Source organism: Oryctolagus cuniculus, chromosome 7, assembly GCF_964237555.1.
Source record: "Oryctolagus cuniculus chromosome 7, mOryCun1.1, whole genome shotgun sequence".
Lineage (NCBI taxonomy): Eukaryota > Metazoa > Chordata > Mammalia > Lagomorpha > Leporidae > Oryctolagus > Oryctolagus cuniculus.
In genome coordinates this window covers 42,146,758-42,167,262 of record NC_091438.1, presented here as the reverse complement: position 1 = coordinate 42,167,262, position 20,505 = coordinate 42,146,758, and the positions used below count along the sequence as shown (strand labels likewise).

The window sequence follows — 20,505 nt, the reverse complement described above, 5'->3', positions numbered from 1 at the left end:
GACAGGCAGAGTGGATAGAGAGAGACAGAGAGACAGACAGAGAGACAGAGAGAAAGGTCTTCCTTTTTGCCATTGTTTCACCCATTGTTTCACGCTGTGGCCGGCGCACCACGATGATCCGAAGCCAGGAGCCAGGTGCTTCTCCTGGTCTCCCATGCAGGTGCAGGGCCCAAGCACTTGGGCCATCCTCCACTGCACTCGGGGGCCACAGCAGAGAGCTGGCCTGGAAGAGGGGCAACCGGGACAGAATGCGGCTCCCCCACTGGGACTAGAACCCGGTGTGCTAGTGCCACAGGTGGAGGATTAGCCTAGTGAGCCACGGCACCGGCCATTTCATTCATTTTAACAGACTGGAGCTTTATGGTAGTGTCTCAGAGACCACTGAGAAAATTCTACAGAGAGGTCTTTGATTTCCACCATTCTCCCATCTGTCTATGTTAGATGTGTGTGTGTGATCTTATATCTAATATTATATGTAATATAAAATGTAAGCAATCTTCAAAAGATCCATGGTAACTGCATATTATAAAACAACTGCATGGGAGCCGGCGCTGTGGCACAGTGAGTTAAAGCCACAGCCTCCAGCGCCGGCATCCCATATGGGCACCAGTTCAAGTCCTGGCTGCTCCACTTCTGATCCAGCTCTCTGCTATGGCCTGGGAAAGCAGTGGAAAATGGCCCAAGTCCTTGGGCCCCTGCAAAAACATGGGAGCCCCAGAAGAAGCTCCTGGCTCCTGGCTTCAGATCGGCTCAGCTCCAGCCGTTGAGGCCAATTGGGGAGTGAACCAGTGGATGGAAGACCTCTCTCTCTCTCTCTTGCTCGCTCTCGCTCTGCTTCTATCTCTCTAACTCTATCTTTCAAATAAATACAAAATAAATATTTAAAAAATTACTTTTCCTGGGGGAAGCATTTGGCTCAGTGGTTAAGACATCACTTGGGGGACTGGCATTGTAGTCTAGTAGGTTGAGCTGCTGCCTGTGATGTTGGTATTCCTTGTGGGAGCTTGTTCCAGTCCTGGCTGCTCCACTTCCAATCCAGCTCCCTGCTAATGTGCCTGGGAAAGCAACGGAGGATGGCCCAAGAGCTTGGGCCCCTGCGCTCACGTGGAAAACCTGGAAGAAGCTTCGGGCTCCTGGCTTTGGCATGGCACAACTCTGGCCATTGCTGCCATCTGGGAAGTGAAGCAGTGGATGGAGGATCTCTCTCTCTCCAAAAACAACAACAAAAACACTAAGACATCACTTGGGACACCTGCAGGTATATCACAGTGCCTGGATTCAAGTCCTTGGCCCCTTCCTGATTCCAGTTTCCTGCTAATTTGCACTCTGGGAGACAGCAGTGATGGCTTATGCACTTGGGTCCTTGCCACCACAGGAGAGACCCAAATTGAGTCCCAGGCTCCTAACTTCGGCCTGACCTAGTGTTGGCTGTCACTGGCATTAGGGGAGTGAACCAGTGGATGGAAGAACTCTCTCTCTCTATCTCTCCATCTCTGTCTCTGCTTTTCAAATAAAAAAATATTTTATGTATTTGAAAAGTAGTTACAGAGTGAGAGAGAGAGAGAAAGAGAGAGAGAGAGAGAGAGAGAGAGAAGAGAGAGAGAGAGAGAGAGAGAGAGAGAGAGAGAGATCTTCCATCCGCTGATTCACTCCCCAAACAGGACAACAGCCAGAGCTGAACCAGGCCAAAACCAGGAGCCTGGAGCTCCATCCAGATTGCTCATATAAGAAAATGCTTTATACCTTTCTCTCTGTCTCTCTCTCTCTCACTGTCCACTCTGCCTGTCAAAAAATAAAAAAGAAAAAAAGAAAAAAAAAAGAAAATGCTTTATAGCTTATTTTCTTTTTAAAAAATTTAAATATTTTATTTATTTGAGAGGTAGAGTTACAGACAGTGAGAGGAAGAGACAGAGAGAAAGGTCTTCCACCTGCTGGTTCACTCCCCAAATGGCCGCAAATGCCAGAGCTGGGCTGATCTGGAGCCAGGAGTCAGGAGCTTCTTCCTGGTCTCCCACATAGATGCAGGGGCTCAAGGGCCTGGGCCATCTTCTACTGCTTGCCAGGCCTTAGCAGAGAGCTGGATGGGAAGTGCACAGCTGGGACTAGAACTGGCGTCCACATGGGATGCAGGTGGAGGATTAACCTACATGCACCACAGGGCTGGCCTCATTTTACAGCTTATTTTCAAAGGGCATGACCAGCCACAGTCAGCCATAACATAGACTTCCAGCTGCACTTTACTTTTAAGACAAAGTAGGACTGTAATAAGACAACAAGGCCTCCCATAGGAGGCCTCTGTCACAGTCCCAGCCAATCCCCTGCCCCTCCTGTTTGTCCAGCAATAGTCCGGGCACCCAAACACCTGCCCTGTCTTGGGCAACATTTGGGAAGATGTGACTCCCAAAGTACATAGCCAGTGAGGAACTAGGGGCGGGACCTGCGCACTAGAAGATAAAAGGGTGCTTAGCTCCTCTCGGGTGCCTGCACCAGACACCCCTTCAAGGCCATGAGTGAAGTCTCGCTTCCTGCCGCCTTCATGTGTTCGAGTCTTCCCTCAGTGAGCCGGTGGTCTCAGGTGCACTTATTCCCCACACTTGTATGGGATGCCAGGGTCACAGGCAGCAGCTCACCTGCTGCGCCGAAACACCGGCCCTGATTACTATCCCCTGATGCTGCGCCCCAGATTTCTGGAGAGAAAGAAACCCTAAAACGAAAGGCTTTGGATTCTTTGTCTACACTGGGTTTAAATTGATGCCAGCAAATTCCTGTGGTTCATAAACTATGCCATTCCTCTTCTTTCACCTCTTCTCAGTTAATTTGTTTTCTGTCAGTGAAATCTGAAACTCAGGGAAGAAAAATATCTGTGGCTGCAACTATAATGTGGAGTTTTGAAACCCAAAGAACATTGGGGCGCTGAATTCTGTCCCGGTTGCTCCTCTTCCAGTCCAGCTCTCTGCTGTGGCCAAGGAGTGCAGTGGAGGATGGCCCAAGTGCTTGGCCATCCTAGGGGGTGAACCAACAGAAAAAGGAAGACCTTTCTCTCTCACTCTCTCACAAAAAAAAAAAAAAAAAAAAAAAAAAAAAAAAAAAGAAACTCAAAGAACAAACACTGGCAAGGTTTGCCTAATGCATTTACTTTTCATTCTGTTGAGAAAAAACCGGTGTGTGTCTCATCAGACGTTTCTTAGACGCTGATAATTTCCCACTGGGATTTGGCAGGTTCCTCTGGGTGTCCTACACCATTTGAGTTCCTAATGGCTTAAACATTACAGTCCAGTGGTGTACGGTTAAAAATGTCATTTTCAGATCTTACAGTAAGCCATTTTCTTTTTTAAAGGATTTTTATTTGTTTTATTTAAGAGGTAGAGTTACAGTGAGAAGGAGAGACAGAGAGAAAGGTCTTCTTTCCATTGGTTCACTCTCCAAATGGCCACAACGGCTGGAACTGCGCTGATCCGAAGCCAGGAGCCAGGCACTTCTTCCCGGTCTCCTAGGCGGGTGCAAGGTCCAAGCACTTGGGCCATCTTCTATTGCTATCCCAGGCCATAGCAGAGAGCTGGGTTGGAAGTGGAGCAGCCGAGACTAGAACCAGTGCCCATACAGGATGCCAGCACTACGGCGGGTGGTGGTGGTGTCTTTACTGTATTATTATTATTATTTTTAATGCGAGCAGTATCCAGAGACATCGGTAAAAGTGCTGTGGGAAAGTTTCTGAGGGGGGCCGGTGGAAAGACCCCAACACCTGTGGGGGCGGAGGTGGGAAGGGGAGCCCGGGGGCCACAGGAACACCAAGGGGTCCCCGTCCTGGCTCCTGGCACTGCGGGAAGAATACCTCGCTCCCTCCTGAGCTGAGCGAAGCCGGGGGAAAGCAGGGGTCTGAAGAGGGCTTGAAGCTGAAGGCCGTCGCCGGGGTTTTGAGGGCTGGGCTCCAGCCTCTCCGTCTGTGAGCCTCCTCTGCTGTAGACGTCCGCGCCCCCCAGCGTGGGCGCCCAGGACGCGAGGGGAGGTGGCACCCCAAACCCTGCAGGGACCCATGGTGCAGGCGGGGCCGCTCTCTCGCCCACCTGCTGGCCTCCCGCCGTATTGCACGTTGCCATTTAAATTACTCTGAACTGGTGCTGGCACAGTGGGTAAAGCCAAAGAAGCTAGCATCCCATGTGGACACTGGTTCGAGTCCTGGCTGCTCCACTTCTGATCCAGCTCTCTGCAAATGGCCTGGGAAAGCAGCGGAGGATGACCCAAGTGCCTGAGCCTCTGCACCCATGTAGGAGACCCAGAAGAAGCTCCAAGTTCCTGGCTTCAGCCTGGCCAAGTTCTGGCTTTTGTGGCCATCTGGGCAGTGACCTTCAAATAAATAAATCTTTAAAAAATTATAACTAAAAACTTCATACACATAATATACAAATCCCACAAATGCCTTGTAAGACCTGGAGGGGAGACAAAAAATTATTGAAAGGTGTTTTCTCTGTGTGTTAGGATTAAGGGAGTTTTCTTTTAAATGTTTTTATGTTTGTTAAATATTCTACAACTGAGTGTACGATTGTATCGTTGTGAACATAAAAGCAATAAAAGCCTTCTGATTTAAGACAATATTCTTGGTTGGGATTGGTGCTGTGGCATAATGGGTTAAGTTGCCATCTACAAGGTCAGCATCCTATACGGGCATGGGTTCGAGTCCCGGCTGCTCCACTTCCAATCCAGCCCCCTGCTAATGCGCCTGGGAAAGCATGGATGATGGTCCAAGTGCTTGGGTCCCTGCACCAATATAGGAGACCAGAAAGATGCTCCTGGCTCCTGATTTCAGCCTGGCCCAGCCCTGACTGTTGCCACCATTTGGGGTGTGAACCAGCAGATGGAAGATCCCCACCACCACTTTGTAACTCTACCTTTCAAATAAAGTAAATATTTTAAAAAAGGTAATATCTTGGGGTGGGCATTTGGGCTGGCATTCAGTGCCCACATCAAAGCCCCCAGGGTTCTGTATCTGCCTCTGGCTCCTGACTCAGCTCTCTGCTAATGTGCACCCTGGGAAGCAGGGATGATGGCTTAAGGAACTGGGACCTGTCCACCCATGTGGGAGATCTGGATGGAGTTTCCAGCTCTTGGCGTCAGCTTCTGCCCAGCCCCAGCTGTTGCAGGCCTTTGGGGAATGAACCTTTGGATGAGAACTCTCTCTCTCTCTCTCTCTCTCTCTCTCTCTCTTTCTCTCTCTCTCTGCCTCTCAAATAAAATACTATTCTATGTTATCCTGGCATTTTTATGGCTTTATTTTGTTTAAAGATTTCTCTCTCTCTCTTTTTTTTAAATTTGAGAGGCAGAGTTACAGACACAGAGAGACAGAGACAGAGAGAAAGGTCTTCCACCTGCTGGTTCATTCTCCAAATAGCTGCGACAGCCAGAGCTGTGCCGATCCGAAGCCAAGAGCTTCTTCCAGGTCTCCCAGGTGGGTGCAGGGTCCCAAGCACTTGGGCCATCTTCCACTGCCTTCCCAGGCCATAAGCAGAGAGCTGGATCAGAAGTGGAGCAGCCAGGACTCGAACTGGCGCCCATATGGGATGCCAGCACTGCAGCCAGCGGCTTTACCCGCTGTGTCACAGCACCAGCCACTATCATTTAATCGTTAAGCATCTGCTGCTCTCTAGGGTCCGCATCAGCAGGAAGCTGGAGTCAGGAGCCAGGACTCTAACCCTAGCGGTGGGATGCAGGTGCTTGGGGAACACCTGCTCCTGTTCTGATTGCTGATGTCGCTGTCATTGTTGGTGTTGCCCTCGTCTTCAGATGAGAACGATCAAGCAAAGGAGGTAGGTAGGTTGCCGAGTGTTATGCAGCTCGTGGGTAGCAGGACCGAGATGTATGCCCAGACACTGAGATCCCGGAGCCGGTGGAGCTTAACCACTACGCCATACCGTTTGTTAAGCTTGAAGAAATTGGGAGACTTCTATTTTACTTATTTGTCCCCTAGACATTTTCTGAGTGCGCAGCACACACCACAGGGAAAAGCCGTTGACTGGCTTCTTGCCTCGGTTAAGGAGAAGCACAAAGGTCGGTGCCTCCAGCTTCCGTGCTAACGTTAACCGGACTGAGCCCGGAAGAGGCGGGCGCGACCAGCCTGGGTGTCCTTGACCGCCAGAGGGCGCTGTAGCGGAGTCCTGGCGAGAAAGCCCACTGCCTCCGGGTGCCCAGGCTGCAGCGGGCCGGAGCTGCAAAACGGTCCTCCGTGGAGCGGGTTTGGCCTCTGCGGGAATTACACAGTGTTTTATTCCCCCAGTGGAGCTGCTGGAAGGGAGAAGCAACGGGTGCTAGTGTGTTGCCTTCCTTAGAGGGGAGTTCCTTGTTAACTCACATCGGAGTTTGATTTAGGGAACTTCTTATGAGGGAACTCAGAAGAGAGAGCCGCTCCCAGGAGCCAGCGGGAAGCAGGGGTTCATGTAGTCCGCAAGAAAAGGCTCGCCGACATCACATGGCTCACGACGTAAGACTGGCCAACTTTCTAGACTATAAAGCCAAAGCACCTTTGTGGTTAACTTCCCACGGTAATAAAACCCTATCATTTCCTCACCCTCTGCAGGTGAACCTCTAACCATACAGGTGTGGCTGGTTTATCACACTTCCTGCCCCAGCAAAGCATCATGCCCCAGGCAACTCAGACACAAGTGTCAACCAAGCTGACTGGAGAATGCTGTAGCCAAATGCCAAGAAAACAAAGAAAAAAAACCTGGCCACTCTCCTGTTACCTTTTCCCTTGTTTGAAGGAAATTATTCCTTTTTTAATAAAAATATTTGATTATTTGAAACTCAGAGTTACAGGGAGGGAGAGAAGGAGAGGCAGAGAGAGAGAGAGAGAGAGAGAGAGAGTCTCCCATCTGCTGGTTCACTCCCCAGATGGCCGAAACAGCCAGGGCTGGGCCAGACTGAAGCTAGGAGCTTCTTCTGGGTCTCCCACATGGGTTCCGGGGACCAAGGAGTTGGACCATCTTCTGCTGCTTTCCCAGATGCATTAGCAGGGAGCTGGATCTGAAGCGGAGCATCAGGATCTCGAACTGCTGTCCATATAGGATGCTGGCACCACAGGCGGCAGCTTTACCTGCTATGCCACAGTGCCAGCCCCAGAATTATTCTTTTTAAAAATATTTAGTTAGCCGGCGCCGTGGCTCACTAGGCTAATCCTCCGCCTTGCGGCACCGGCACACCGGGTTCTAGTCCCGGTCGGGGCGCCGGATTCTGTCCCTGTTGCCCCTCTTCCAGGCCAGCTCTCTGCTGTGGTCAGGGAGTGCAGTGGAGGACGGCCCAAGTGCTTGGGCCCTGCACCCCATGGGAGACCAGGAGAAGCACCTGGCTCCTGGCTTCGGATCAGCGCAATGCGCTGGCTGCAGCGCGCCAGCTGCGGCGGCCATTGGAGGGTGAACCAACAGCAAAAGGAAGACCTTTCTCTCTGTCTCTCTCTTTCTCACTGTCCACTCTGCCTGTCAAAAAAATATTTAGTTATTTTTAAAAGATTTATTTATTTGTTTGAAAGGCAGAGCTAGAGAGAGAGAGAGAGAGGCTCACACACACACACACCAACACACACACACGCACGCCCACACCCCCCCACACCCACATACACACCCACACACATATCCACACACACACACACACACACACACAGAAATCTCTGCAGCCTGAGAAAAGTGAGATCGGCTGATGAAAAGAGGCGTCGGGTCTCAAGGTATTTGCAGGACTGACTGAGGAAAGATGCAGGTGAACGCTCCCCGTGAGTCTAGCAGTGCTTGAGTGTGGCCCACAGAGTGACAGAGAGCAGCATCCTAATACGCGAATCTGATTGGTGCGTCTTAGTAACCCTGACGCAGCGTCTCTCCGCGTCTGTCTGCCGCCGCCGGCTGCACTGCGCACCCTTTTACTCTGCAGCAGGCAGGCAGGACAGGGATCGTCCTGCACGGCGACGCAGCCCCGCAGAAAATCAGGGCTCCCACGAGGCCCTTTGCTTCCGCCCCTCCCCCAGTCCTCTGTACACGGGGCCCTTCAGAAGCCAGTTTAAACTGAGCGGCAGTTTTGTGTGCAGATGAGGAAACAGGCCTCTGCAGGCCTCTTTAATTTCCCGCCCCCCCCCATATTTATTTATTTATTTGAAAGACTGAGAGATAGCTTTTTTGTTGTTGTTAAGATTTATTTATTTATGGCCGGCGCTGCGGCTCACGAGGCTAATCCTCCACCTGTGGTGCCGGCACCCCGGGTTCTAGTCCCGGTTGGGGCACCGATTCTGTCCCGGTTGCTCCTCTTCTAGTCCAGCTGTCTGCTGTGGCCCAGGAAGGCAGTGGAGGATGGCCCAAGTATTTGGGCCCTGCACCCGCATGGGAGACCAAGAGGAAGCACTTGGCTCCTGGCTTCGGATGGGTGCAGTGCTGGCCGAAGCGCGCCGGCTGTGGCGGCCACTTGAGGGGTGAACCAACAGAAAAGGAAGATCTTTCTCTCTGTCTCTGTCTCTCTCTCTCTCTCACTGTCTAACTCTGCCTGTTAAAAAAGAGATTTATTTATTTATTTAAAAGGCAGAGTTACAGAGAGTTAGAAAGAAAGAGAGAGAGGGAGAGGGGGAGAGAGAGAGAGAGGTCTTCCATCTGCTGGTTCACTCCCCAAATGGCTACAACAGCCAGAGCTGAGCAGATCCGAAGCCAGGAGCTTCTTCCAGGTCTCCCACACAGGATCAGGGGCCTAAGGACTTGGGCCATCTTCCACTGCTTTCCCAGGCCATAGCAGAGAGCTGGATCAGAAGTGGAGCAGCCAGGACTAGAACCGGTGCCTATATGGGATGCCAGTACTGCAGGTGATGGCTTTACCCACTATACCACAGTGCTAGCTGAGAGAGAGAGAGAGAGAGAATAGTCCATCCACCAGTCCACTCCCCAAATGGCCCCAATGGCCAGGGAAGATCCCTGCCAAAGCCAGGAGCCTGGAATGCCATCCTGGCCTCCCACATGGGTGGCAAAGTCCAAATATTTGGGCCACCCGCTGCTGCTCTCCAAGGTGCACCAGCAGGAGACCAGAGCAGAAGCAGAGCAGCAGGGGTCTGAACCAGCCCTCTGATACGGGCTGCTGGAATCATAGGCGCAGCCAACTCCCTGTACCACGCCAACCCCCTCATGCATCTCTCGCCTTTGCCCACCTCCACTTCCCTATCGCATTCTCAGACACTCAGGGAGTGACCTTCTCTGTCTAGAAGGAGACCCCAGCCCCCAGAGGCCTTGCTGTTCTTAGGGTGTGACTACTATGGGGGGGGGGGGTTTGAAAGGGCCTCATGTCCTTCCTGCCTTGCTCTCCTCTCTGACTTTGTCCTGACTTGAGCCACTGAGCAGTGACCCTAATTCACGGCATGCTTTTCACTCTGCAGGATGCTGTTCCATTACCTTCTCACCTGCCAGCCCCATGAGTATGGCGCTGGTTTCACAAAGACAGTGGCGCTCCAGGAAAGCGGTATAGAATCCCTTAGGCAGTTAGCCTCTGGCTGGAACAGGATTGGTGCTGGTGATCCCGTGCTCCTGCTAGTCCACAGGCTCCCTCTAGATGGCAGCACTCCCAGTCCCCAGGGCATGGACCCTGCCTCCCCCTTCTTCCCATCCCTGACTCAGTGCAAGGTGCAGAGGTGGTTGAGGTCCTGCGAGGCCTCCTGAGCAGAAACCACGCCTCTCCAGGCTTGTAGCCCCAGGCTCAGCCCACACACCATCCCATTGTACAGCCAGGGTCCAGCCACACCAGAGCCCTGAGACTATACCAAGGGAGAGAGATACCTGGGGAGTCCCAGGGAGGAGGGAGCACGAAGCTGTGGAGCTGAGAACGCTGCAGCCTGAGGCAGCGGTGGGACGGGAAGTAGCTGAACGTGAACTTGGTTGGAAGGAGGAGAGGCCCTGTCCATCACACTTAGCTGCTCCGTACAGCCCTCCCGGAAGTGTTGTTGAGCCAGCTCTTCCCACCATTCATGCAACAATCCCAGTGGTAGACTGGGATCATGCTTACTGTCTGCAGAGGTCCAGAGAATTGGCCAGCAGGCCCTGCCTGGGGGGCGGAGGCTGGCCCTGCCTGTTGCAGATAGAGGTCCGTACTTGTCTGAGATTGTCACATGTCACCTGGGCAGTGGGCAGCAGTGGCAGCAGCAAGGTCTCTCCTCAGAGGATGCCAGGTCAGGGCCCGGCGCTGTGGCACAGTAGGCTAAGCCTCCTCCTGCAGCGCCGGCATCCCATGTGGGTGCCAGTTCATGTTCCGGCTGCTCCACTTCCGATCCAGATCTCTGCTCTGGCCTGGGAAAGCAGCAGAAGATGGCCCAAGTGCTTGGGCCCCTGCACCCATGCAGGAGACCTGAAAGAAGCTCCTGGCTGCTGGCTTCAGGTCGGCCCAACTCTGGATATTGCAGCCATTTGGAGTGTGAACCAGCAAATGGAAGACCTTTCTCTCTGTCTCTCCCTCTCTCTGTAGCTCTGCCTCTCAAATAAAATAAAATAAAATAAAATATTTAGAAACAAAAAAAGATGCCAAGTCAGGGAAAACACACCAACTCAAGCATGAGCAATCTCCCCCTGTCTCATTTCATGGCGTCCTGGGGAAAGCTGAGAATGAAAGTGACAGTGACCTTGAGCAAAGCAAGCACAGCTAGGCTCTGTGTATAGGGCTCTGTCTGCGCCTGTCACACAGTACCAGCCTCCCCCTGCAGGGCCCAGCAGCTCAGGAAGCGCCCACCACAGCCTTCCAAGCCGCTGCTCAGAAGTGATGTGGGGAGCCTGGAAGCAGAGGCAGCCGCTTCGAGCAGCCCTCCCTCTGCCCGGAGGCTGTTTGTTTGAATTGGGAGGAAGCCAATGAGATGTGCTGGGCCAGGGTGTCCTGTCCGAGGAGACAGGGGCTATTTGTCTTCTCTCATAAGAGACAGTCCCGGGGGGATGGTGGGGGGCAGGGAAAGGAAGGGCTTAGAAACAGGAGTGGAGTAGACAGGGTAAGAGCGCTCCCTACTAGTGTTAGGTATGGCCCAAATACAGACTGGAGCATACCTGACCTGGAGCGTCAAGAACAGGAGCAGGGGAGGGATTAGTAGGAACATTCAGAATGTTCTAGGGGCCAGCGCTGTGGCATAGCGGGTAAAGCTGCCAGCTGCAGTGCCGGCATCCCATATGGGCGCCAGTTCAAGTTCTGGCTGCTCTACTTCTATCCAGCTCTCTGCTATGGCCTGGGAAAGCAGTGGAAGACGGCCCAAGTGCTTGGGCCCCTGCACCCACGTGGGAGACCCGGAAGAAGCTCCTTGGTCCCGGCTTCAGATCAGTCCAGCTCTGGCTGTTGTGGCCATTTGGGGAGTGAGCCAGCAGATGGAAGACCTCTCTCTCTCTCTCTCTCTCTCTCTCTCTCTCTCTCTCTCTTTCTGTCTCTCTCTCTCTCTCTGCCTCTGCCCCTATGTAATTCTGACTTTCAAGTGAATAAATAAATCTTAAAAAAAAAAAAAAAAGAATGTTCTAGGCTTGACTAGACAGCTCTGTCGTGTGACATCTTGGACAGATCCCCTTCCTTATGGTGGGGTGAATGAGGGGCCTCAGTGTCCTGAGGTCCCCTCTGGTTCTGAAAGCACCTGGTTCTAATAACGCGGGGCAGCCGGCGTGGGGCTGCTCAGCAGGGAGGAATGGCCTCCAGGCGACTTCAAGCTGTTTCTAAACGACCATGTACAGGGCTGGATGTGTCCCCCCTCCCCCCAGTGAGTGGGAGAGAACTGGGCTTGCTCCGCGCTGTTGGCCATGTGCCACGTCTTCATCTGGGAGATTTTTTTTTTTAAGATTTATTTATTTATTTTGAAGTCAGAGTTACAGAGAAGGAGAGGCAGAGAGAGAGAGAGAGAGAGAGAGAGAGAGAGGCCTTCCATCTGCTGATTCACTCCCCAAATGGCCCCAATGGTCAGAGCTGGGTCAGGTCGAAGTCAAGAGCCAGGAGCTTCCTCCAGGTCTCCCACATGGGTGCAGGTGCCCAGGCCATCTGGGGGATTTTGCCGTGTAGACTGTGTGTACAAGGGTGAAGATTCATGGAACTGTACCCTGAAGATCCACCTGGGACTGGGGGGTGACATGTGGCACTGCTAAGCCGCTGCTTGTATCACAGGCAACCCATTTGAGCTCCAGTTTGAGTCTCTGCTGCTCTACTTCCAATCCAGCTCCCCGCTAATGCTGCTGGGAAAGCAGCAGAAGATGGCTCCTGTCCTTGGGCTCCTGCACCCGCGTGCCATCTTGGGAGTAAGTGGTGGATGGAAAATCTCTCTCTCTCTCTCTCTCTCTCTCTCTCTCTCTCCTGTTCTCTAACTACCTTTCAAATAAATACATGTTTTAGCAATTATGCACTTCCTTGCGTGTGAACTATGCCTCTTTTTAAGAACAGACTTAACTCCAGCAGGAGTTTAGACAAGTTCCTCTCAAGACAGACTTCAGAGAATGCAAACCTCCACCCTGAGAGGCGAAAAATCCTCTGCTCTTGGAGACTAATGGAAGCAGGGTGCCCTCCGTGCTGATGGAGGAGGCGGGGAGATAGAAAACAAAGACGATGGCTTCTCTCTCGGAGAGCTTTTCAAGGTCCCTCCATCCTTAAATGTCCTCCGTCCCTACTTGGGAACACAAAAATCCTAGCCGCCTAATTTCCATTTGTCCTCCTGTAACACTGGCTACTCCCTCTCCCTGCCACGGAGCCCAGCCACAGCCTCTGACAGGATCTCTTCAGCATCCCGTGGTCTGGAGTATGGATGGGGACCCCACTTCAACCTTCCCACCATCTGTCCCCCCCTCACCCCATTCCCTTCTCCTTGGGGATGTCAGCGCCCACCCCAAGCCCACCTCCCTCCCCAGGCCCTTTTTCCGGTGGTATGTGCCAGCCGGTCCCGCATCCCACATCCCCAGCTGTTGACATTTCGTTGCCATTACCCGCGGGATAAAGAAAGGGGCCCTGTTATTCAACAATAGGGGGAAACATTGAGACAATGGGAAATTGTGCTTCCGACGGGGTGGGGACAGAGAAGGAAAGGACAGACAGACAGACCGGAGGGCTGGGCCGAAGGTCAGGTTTCTTGGAGCAGCTGGAGGTCTGGTTTCCAGGTCGAGAGCCTCTTCCCAAAGGCGATGCCCACCCAGGCAGCAGGGGGCGGAGGTAAGGATCCTCCGGAGGTGGCGGGGGTGGGGGTGGGGGGGTGTTGCATAGGTGCAGCTGTGTGCGAAAGGAGGCGTAGCTGCAGCTGACCAGCTGTGGCTCTTGGAGCCACATTTGGAGTCCATTCCCATCTCCATGCGCGCTCATACCCACCACTCAGCCCCCTCCCCACCCTGCCCCGACCCCGAAGCAGTCAGAATCCGCCGTGAGCACACGGGGCAGCCATCCCTGGGTGGCCTCCGTTACTCCCTTCCTGAGCTCCAGTCCTTCATCCTAAGTCCAGCCTCTTCCTTGGCCCCAGCACAGTGAACCCCACTGTTTCAGTCACAGGGCTGGACACTGGTCACTTCGCTTGGCCCAGTGGACTGATGGGTGGGGGGCAGGTCTGGGCACCTTGGCGTCTTCTTTGAGCACAGGAAAGAAGGCTTTCCTCCAAGGTGCAAAAGGAGCAACCGTGTTGATCAGGTGCTCAGGTTCCTGGCCTTTAAGGCGCTCGGACCGCGTGGGAGCCAAAGCGATTCCTTCACCGGGACCTCCTCCGCAGCAAACAGGGCAGGGGGCTGCTAAGCCTGGCTTCCCGTCTGCTGAAGAGACCGGCTTTTAGCAGGTAGGCAGTGGGGCTGCCAGCCACCTGCTGTTTTCTTTATTCTTCCTTCCTTCCTTCCTTCCTTCCTTCCTTCCTTCCTTCCTTCCTTCCTTCCTTCCTTCCTTCCTTCCTTTCTCAAAGACTTACTTTTTTATTTTTTGAAAGGCAGAGTTACAGAGAGGCAGAGAGAGAGAGAGAGAGAGAGAGAGAGAGAGAATGTGTCTTCCATCCATTGGTTCACTTCCCAAATGGCCAGAATGGCCAGAGCTGGGCTGATCTGAAGTCAGGAGCCTGCAGGTTCTTCCAAGTGGAGCAGCCGGTACTTGAACTCCATATGAGACACTGGAACTGCAGGTGGAGGCTTTACCCACTTTTTTTTTCCTGCCATTTTCTGTAAGGGGCATGAAGATGATAGGTGTGCATTTGTGTGGTTTTTTTTTTTTTTAAGATTTATTTTATTTATTTGAAAGGCAGACTTAGAGAGAGAGAGAGAGAGAGAGAGAGAGAGAGAGAGAGAGAGGTCTTCCATCTGCTGGTTCACTTCCCAAATGGCCACAACAACCAGGGCTGGGCCAGGCTGAAGCCAGGAGCTTCTCCAGCTGCCTTCCTAGGCACATTAGCAGAGAGCTGGATCAGAAGGATGTGAACCGGCACATATACGGGATGCTGGCATCGCAGGCAGTGGTTTCACCCACTGCTCCACGACACCAGCCCTTGTGCACCTGTTTTGTTTTGTTTTTGACAGGCAGAGTAGACAGTGAGAGAGAGAGAAACAGAGAGAAAGGTCTTCCTTTTCCGTTGGTTCACCCCCTAATGGCCGCTCTGCGGCCGGCGCACCGCGCTGATCCGAAGCCAGGAGCCAGGTGCTTCTCCTAGTCTCCCATGCGGGTGCAGGGCCCAGGGACTAGTGAGCCGTGGCACCGGCCTGTGTGCACCTGTTTTGAAACACAAGGATATAAGGAGTCTCCAGAGAATTCATGGAAACATGTATTATGAAAATTAAAAAAATGATGCATAGATTTCATTTTTGGTGCACTAAAATCAACATCTCTTAATTCTATTTTTCCATGAGCTTGTTAAGGGAGCTTCATATAGACTGGTGATTAGAAGCTTGAGCCCCTGGGGCCGGCGCTGTGGCACAGTAGGTTAACGCCCTGGCCTGAAGTGCTGGCATCCCATATGGGCACTGGTTCGAGTCCCAGCTGCTCCTCTTCCGATCCACCTCTCTGCTATGGCCTGGGAAAGCAGCAGTGGATGTCCCAGGTCCTTGGGCCCCTGCACCCACATGGGAGACCCGGAAGAAGCTCCTGGCTCCTGGCTTCAGATCAGCGCAGGTCTGGCCATTGTGGCCAACTGGGGAGTAACCAGTGGATGGAAGACCTTTCTCTCTCTCTCTGCCTCTCTTCTCTCTGTGTAACTCTGACTTTCAAATAAATAAATAAATCTTTAAAAAAAAAAAAAGAAAAAGAAGAAGAAGAAGCTTGAGCCCCACTCTCAGACCTGGATTCCGGTCCCAGCAGACCCCTCGTCTTCCCAGCTGTGTGCTCCTTTGTGTCGGCACGTGCAAGAGGGGGCTTTCTTGGCCCTGCCTCACAGGGGTGAATGTGGAGGGCTCACGGTGGCGCAAGGCTGCCAGATGGAAACGTCTCTCGCAAGCTGTCAAGACGGTTGGCCCGGGAGCGCCTCTGTGGCCAGTTCCCTGGGGAGGGAGAAGCGGATCTCTAGCTCCCCTCCCCACCCAGATCCGTCCACTTTAACCACCGGGACGTGGTTTCGGCGGATCCTACTTGGCCCTCATTTGCAGGAAGAACAGGGCTGAGTTCTCTGGCTCCGATGATGTTTTCCCCCTCTTCCTGGTCTTTGATAGGAGCTCGTTCATTAAAATGCGCACACATTTATTCAGCTCCCACCCTGTGCCAGAAACTTTGCTGAGAACTGAAGCCACCGCCAATAAAGACAGGGCACCTCTTACATAGCAGGCATTATTTTAAGCATTTTACATATATGCATTCATCTAATCCTCACGTCTCAGTGAGGGGAGTGTGCTAGGATCACTCACGTCTTACTGACAAGGACACTGAAGTACAGAGAGGTTAAGTAACTTCTTCAAAATCATGCAATTAGAAAATGAGTACAGTCAGGAGAAAAATGAAGAAAGGCTGGGCGTTGTGGTGCAGCGGTTCACCAGCTGCCTGCAACGCCTGAATCCATAACCCAGTTCCTGGTTCCGGTTCCGGTTACTCTGCTTCCAACCCAGCTTCTGGCTAACGCCCACCCTGGGAGGCAGCGGATAAGGGTCCAAGTGCTTGGGCCCCTGCCACCCACGTGGGAGACCCAGAAGAAGCTCCTGGCTCCGGGCTTCAGCCTGGCCCAGACTTGGCTATATAGGTATTTGGGGAATGAACCAAGGAATGGAAGATTTCTCTCTCTCTCTGCCTTTGAAGTAGATGAAAATTTTAAAAATAAAGAGAATAAAGTCAGGTCAGAGTCCTCAGTCCAATTAAAAAGCATCAAGGTAGAAGAATGGATATAGATACAGTACCTATTGATAGAACTGCATTTGAAACTTCTTTCTAACTGCCTAATTTTACACTTTATAACTTCTGGAAGGTCTCATTGACATCATCTATGCATGCATGTGTGTTAATTTCAAATTCGAAGTTAGTATAGGTGCTAAAAAAGTACTTTTTTAAAAAAATATTTATTTATGTATTTGAAAGTTATACAGAGAGGGGAGAGAGAGAGACAAAGACAGAGAGAGAGAGAGACAGAGACAGAGACAGAGAGAGACAGAGAGAGAGGTCTTTCATCTGTTGGTTCGCTCCCCAAATGGCCACAACGGCTGGGGCTGGGCCAGGCTGAAGCCAGGAGCCAGGAGCTTCTTCCAGGTCTCCCACATGGGTAGCAGGGGCTGAAACACTTGGGCCATCTTTCATTGTTCTTAGGATGTTAGCAGGTTCGGAAGTGGAGCAGCTGGGACTCAAACCAGCACCCATATGGGATGCCGCCGGCGCAAGCAGCCCCTAAAAGTGCTTCTAACAGAAAGTCCCCAGCCCAGCACAGTGGAGCACGGAGCACTACAGTGACTACAGTGTCATAAACCAGGGGCTGGGGGCTTTCTCAGAGGAGCTCCCCCAGCAGATGCCTGTGAAAGGAAGTGAGCCTGGGTGCGAACTGTTTTACAGACTGCCAGGAGTAGCCGGCACGTGGCATAGCAGGTCCAGCTCCAGGCTCCTGGCTTCCGCCTGGCCCAGCCCTGGCCAGCCACTGCGGCCATCTGGGGTAGTCAACCAGCAGATGGAAGATTCTCTCTCTCTCTCTCTTTCTCTCCCCCTCCCCCTCTCCCTCTCTTTTTTTGTCTGTCTCTCATTCTCTGAAACTCTTTCAAATAAATAAAAAATTAAATATTTTTTAAAACTTTCTAAAAAATTGCCAGGAGCTCTGTCTGGAGCAGGGCACAGAGGGCAGGGAGGGGAGGGGCTGGGCGGCGGACAGCCCCGGAGCTGGGTGGGAGACAGGACTTCTCGCAGGGCAGCAGGGAGCCGCGTGGCCAGCACCAGTGACTCTGACTTGGGGCTGGAGAGCAGCACCTCGGGAGGCTGCACGAGGGCTGGCATCCTTGGGAAGTGGCCCTTGTGATGACAGGGGACAGGAAGAAGAGATGGTAAGTCAGGACCTGCTGACTTGCGACAAGTGAGAGAGGGAGAGGCAGGGGCCCAGGGTGGGGAGAAGGGGGCGTTACTTCCTCCCACCCCTACCCACACACACCCAGTTATCTTCCTTTTGTCACTCTTTTTCTGCCCCCATGGCTTCCAGAGGGACAGTCCCCTCCAGGAGTCCCACCCCTTCCCCACAGTCATAAGGGGGTGCCTACCCTTGTGCCCTGTAGGCAGTGCCCGGCTGACTCCCTGCCATGCCAGGCCAGCTCACCCTCCGCACACTCTGGCGCGTCTTTCTCCCTTGGGCATTCGCAGTCACCCACAGAGCTCTGGGGGACCCAGGTAAGACCCCAGCCCAGCCCAGAACGCGGACCAGGGTGGGGAGAGCGAACAGGGTGGCAGCTGGAGGCACCCAGGGAGCAGGCGTCCTTGTAAGAGAACTTCTCAGGGCTGGGGGCAGCTGGGGGAAGCAGCTGGGGACAGACGGGATGGGCACTTGGGGCAGTGAGGTCCAGGGGGTTCCTGCCACTGTGGCCCCCTCTGCTCAGCACCCCACCCCGGCCCCCACTACCTCCTGCCCCCCATCCACGAGGTCATTCACTCTCGTCGTGGGGCCACGGCCACGCTGCCCTGCGTCCTGGGCGCCTCGCCTCCCAGCTACAAGGTGCGCTGGAGCAAGGTGGAACCCGGAGAGCTCCGGGAGACTGTGATCCTCATCACCAACGGGCTGCACGCGCGGGGCTACGGGCCCCTGGGAGGCCGCGCCACCATGCGGAGGGGGCACCGGCTGGACGCCTCCCTGGTCATCGCGGGCGTGCGCCTGGAGGACGAGGGCCGCTACCGCTGCGAGCTCATCACCGGCCTCGAGGACGAGAGCGTGGCGCTGACCCTGAGCCTGGAGGGTGAGGCCCTGCCGCGTGTGTCTAGCCAGGGTTGGGGCGCCCTGCTGCGGGTGCCCCAGGGTTCCTCCCCGGCACCTCCCGGCCCCCTCCTGCCCTTCCCAGCTCAGTGGGGACCCTTCCCAGCTCTTGCCGCCACCCCTCCCCAGGTGTGGTGTTTCCCTACCAACCCAGCCGGGGCCGGTACCAGTTCAATTACTATGAGGCTAAGCAGGCGTGCGAGGAGCAGGACGGACGCCTGGCCACCTACGCCCAGCTGTACCAGGGTGAGCGGGCGGGGCTGCCCCAGGGGACCCAACGAGGACACGGGCCGGGGACCCGGCTCCTGCTGTGACGCCTGTCCGACCCCCGTCTCCCGCCAGCTTGGACCGAGGGTCTGGACTGGTGCAACGCGGGCTGGCTGCTCGAGGGCTCCGTGCGCTACCCCGTGCTCACTGCGCGCGCCCCGTGCGGCGGTCGAGGCAGACCCGGGATCCGCAGCTACGGGCCCCGCGACCGGAAGCGCGACCGCTACGACGCCTTCTGCTTCACCTCGGCGCTGGCGGGTGAGGACGGAGGCAGGGCCCTGGGGCAGGTCTGGAGGAGCGGGAAGCGGAGCTGCCTCGCGGCGGGCGGGCGGGCGATCGGGGCGTCGCCCCCCGGCACTGCCCGCCTCTCCGCGCCCCGCAGGCACCCCGCCAGCCAGTGCCTCAGCCGGCCGCGAGGTGATGCGCTCCGCTTCCCAGGCCAGGTGTTCTTCGTGCCCGGGCGGCTGACGCTGTCTGAAGCGCACGCGGCGTGCCGGCGTCGCGGGGCCGCGGTGGCCAAGGTCGGGCACCTCTACGCCGCCTGGAAGTTCTCGGGGCTGGACCAGTGCGACGGCGGCTGGTTGGCGGACGGCAGCGTGCGCTTCCCCATCACCGCGCCGCGGCCCCGCTGCGGGGGCCTCCCAGACCCCGGGGTGCGCAGCTTTGGTTTCCCCAGACCGCAGCAGGCGACCTACGGGACCTACTGCTACGCCGAAAAGTAGGAACCGGGGCTCCCGCTTCGGAGCTCGGGGGTCGCACCGGGGTCTCCACAAGCCCTTTGAAAAGCGGCCCTTCCAGACCTGCCCTCCCAGCCGTGGCTGCGGGCCACGGACCCCCGCTGGCCGGGCATCCGGGAGGGGAAGTGGTGGCACCCCTGGCGGTGGGGTACGGGTGCGACCCTCGGGGCCGCGCATCGCAGAGGCGCCGCGGTTCGCAAGCCCCCAGCAGGGGACGCGGCGAGAGGGGCTCCCGGGGGGCATTAACTGACTCTCTGTGTACAGCAATAAAATAACTCGCGGACCTTCTGTGTTGGGCGGAGCTGCACGCGCTGCGAGGCGTCGGGGTATGTGAGAGCGCGTGAGGAGTCTGTTCCTGGACCCACGGTGTGGACTGTGCTCCTGAGAACACAGGGGTGCTGCTACGGGGTGGGCCTGCGGAAGACTCGGTGTTGCGACGGGACAGCACAAATAAGCCAAAGGAGAGACATGGTGCAGGGCCTGGCCCGGGACCCGCCCGGGGGAACCCAAGGCTGCGGTTGCGCCAGGCGCCACGCGGGGGCGCCGCACACTCACTTAAATTTACTCGAAGGTTCCACTCTACCCGGAGCGCGCCACACCCCCGGGCTTACCCTCGGGGCTCCACAGAGTGTAAGCTAGACCCGCACAGATTTCAAATGTGTTTGTATGCTGCCGGTCTACTAGAAGCGTTTCCGGGGGACTGTGATTTTTTTTTTTTAAGGATTTATTTATTTACTTGAAAGAGTTACAGAACAAGAGGGAGAGAGAGAGTTCTTCCACCTGCTGGTTTACTCCCCAAATGCCACAGTGACCAAGGGTTGGGCCAGGCCGATGCCAGGAGCCTGAAACTCCATCTGGGTCTCCCACGTGAGTGACAGGGACCCAAGCAGTTGCACCATCTTCCACTGCGTTCCCAGGCCGTTAACAGGGAGCTGGATCAGAAGAGGAGAAGCCAGGACTTGAACCAGCACCCATATGGGATGCCAAGGTCTCAGGCAGCTAGGCCACAAGACCGCCCAAGGGGGTTAGAATTGAAGACAGGAGAGACACATCATTACAATAGGTGGGAACTCAACCCTGCCTGAAGGAGGCAACTGTGGCCACCAAGGCCAAAGGGGCCACAGGACCAGGAACTCTCACCACCACCAGAAGGAAACCCACTAGCGTTCAGGAGTCAAACTCGTT

General features: G+C 54.7%; 1 protein-coding gene across 4 annotated transcripts; it reads left to right on the top strand.

Annotated features, from left to right (window-relative positions):
• Positions 1–12,999: 12,999 nt before the first annotated feature.
• HAPLN2 (hyaluronan and proteoglycan link protein 2) lies at positions 13,000–19,603 on the top strand. 4 transcript variants are annotated; one of them, XM_070077518.1, is made up of 8 exons: positions 13,000–13,152; positions 13,618–13,759; positions 17,269–17,402; positions 17,628–17,739; positions 17,946–18,299; positions 18,446–18,562; positions 18,659–18,841; positions 19,022–19,603. In XM_070077518.1, the coding sequence occupies exons 4-8, from the start codon at positions 17,652–17,654 to the stop codon at positions 19,303–19,305; spliced, it is 1,026 nt and encodes a 341-aa protein (XP_069933619.1). In that variant the 5' UTR covers positions 13,000–13,152; positions 13,618–13,759; positions 17,269–17,402; positions 17,628–17,651; the 3' UTR covers positions 19,306–19,603. The 4 variants fall into 4 exon arrangements, with proteins under 4 accessions (XP_069933619.1, XP_069933617.1, XP_069933620.1 ...); XM_070077516.1 differs by lacking the exon at positions 17,269–17,402; XM_070077519.1 differs by lacking the exon at positions 17,269–17,402 and having other exon boundaries at positions 17,555–17,739.
• The last annotated feature ends 902 nt before the right edge of the window (positions 19,604–20,505 follow it).

Coding starts and splice junctions, on each gene's coding strand:
- HAPLN2 (XM_070077516.1), top strand. CDS start 17,652: ATGCCAGGCCAGCTCACCCTCCGCACACTCTGGCGCGTCTTTCTCCCT. Junction 18,300..18,445: donor GCTGACCCTGAGCCTGGAGG/GTGAGGCCCTGC, acceptor ACCCCTCCCCAG/GTGTGGTGTTTCCCTACCAA. Junction 18,842..19,021: donor CTTCACCTCGGCGCTGGCGG/GTGAGGACGGAG, acceptor TCCGCTTCCCAG/GCCAGGTGTTCTTCGTGCCC.